Source organism: Trichinella spiralis (genome assembly GCF_000181795.1).
Source record: "Trichinella spiralis strain ISS 195 chromosome Unknown Scfld1625, whole genome shotgun sequence".
Taxonomy (NCBI): domain Eukaryota; kingdom Metazoa; phylum Nematoda; class Enoplea; order Trichinellida; family Trichinellidae; genus Trichinella; species Trichinella spiralis.
In genome coordinates this window covers 1-826 of record NW_003528564.1, presented here as the reverse complement: position 1 = coordinate 826, position 826 = coordinate 1, and the positions used below count along the sequence as shown (strand labels likewise).

At 57.6% G+C, this 826-nt stretch overlaps 1 protein-coding gene across 1 annotated transcript; it reads left to right on the top strand.

The window, feature by feature from the left end:
* Positions 1 to 298: 298 nt before the first annotated feature.
* Tsp_13115 (conserved hypothetical protein) lies at positions 299 to 797 on the top strand (the record flags this gene model as incomplete). Its single annotated transcript, XM_003368914.1, has 1 exon — positions 299 to 797. A coding segment is annotated over exon 1 (499 nt), but the record flags the coding sequence as incomplete, so codon positions are not given.
* Between the last annotated feature and the right edge of the window lie 29 nt (positions 798 to 826).

Below are 826 nucleotides of genomic sequence, written 5' to 3'. Positions count from 1 at the left end.
GATGATGCTGCTGCTCCACAACAAACAACACCATCATCGGCGGCGCCGCCGCCGCAGCCGGCGGCGCCGCCGCCAGCAGCAGCTCTTCTTCATCCAACGCCGCAACAACGACGTGGTGGTCCACGACGACCACCGCCCCTTTTCTGATCTCACCACCAGCAACCGCCCCGCCGCCGCCGCCACCACCCAACACCACCACCACCATCATCATCATCACCTGCACCAACAGCAGCAATTTTACCCTCAGCAGACCGCCAAGTGCATCGACGTTGCTTACGGCTGTGACGGTGGTGGTGGCATGGTAGCGACGGCGACTGGGCCGTTGCCGTTCGCAGGTGCGGTGGACGCAGTGAACCACCACCACGTTGTTCCCGCGTTGGCTGACGAAGAACTGTTGCTCACGGCCGCGCCGCTGACTGCTGCGGCACCGGCGCCCACGATGGGCTTGTCAATTGTCGAGCAGCAGCATCATCATCCATCTCAGGTTGCCGGAAGTTATTTCTCTTGTTCCAATCAAAGCGGTTCACCGGTGATGATCGATTCGAGCATACCGGCTTCGCCGGATTTCGACTCTTACGTGTTGTTGAACGATACTGGTGCCAACGGCAGTAATGTCGATCTAGTACCGACCGATTTGCGCGACAGCAATGATAATACCGAAGATGACGAGAACGGTATTATTGGCAGTGAATTTCCATGTTCACCGGTTTCGGGCTCAACAATTGCAACCACCGACGACAGCGCTAATCAACCGTGTAACGATACGGTCGACACTGTCGACAGTGGTGTCGCAGCTAGTAGTTTCCTCCACGTCCCAGAATTCTTC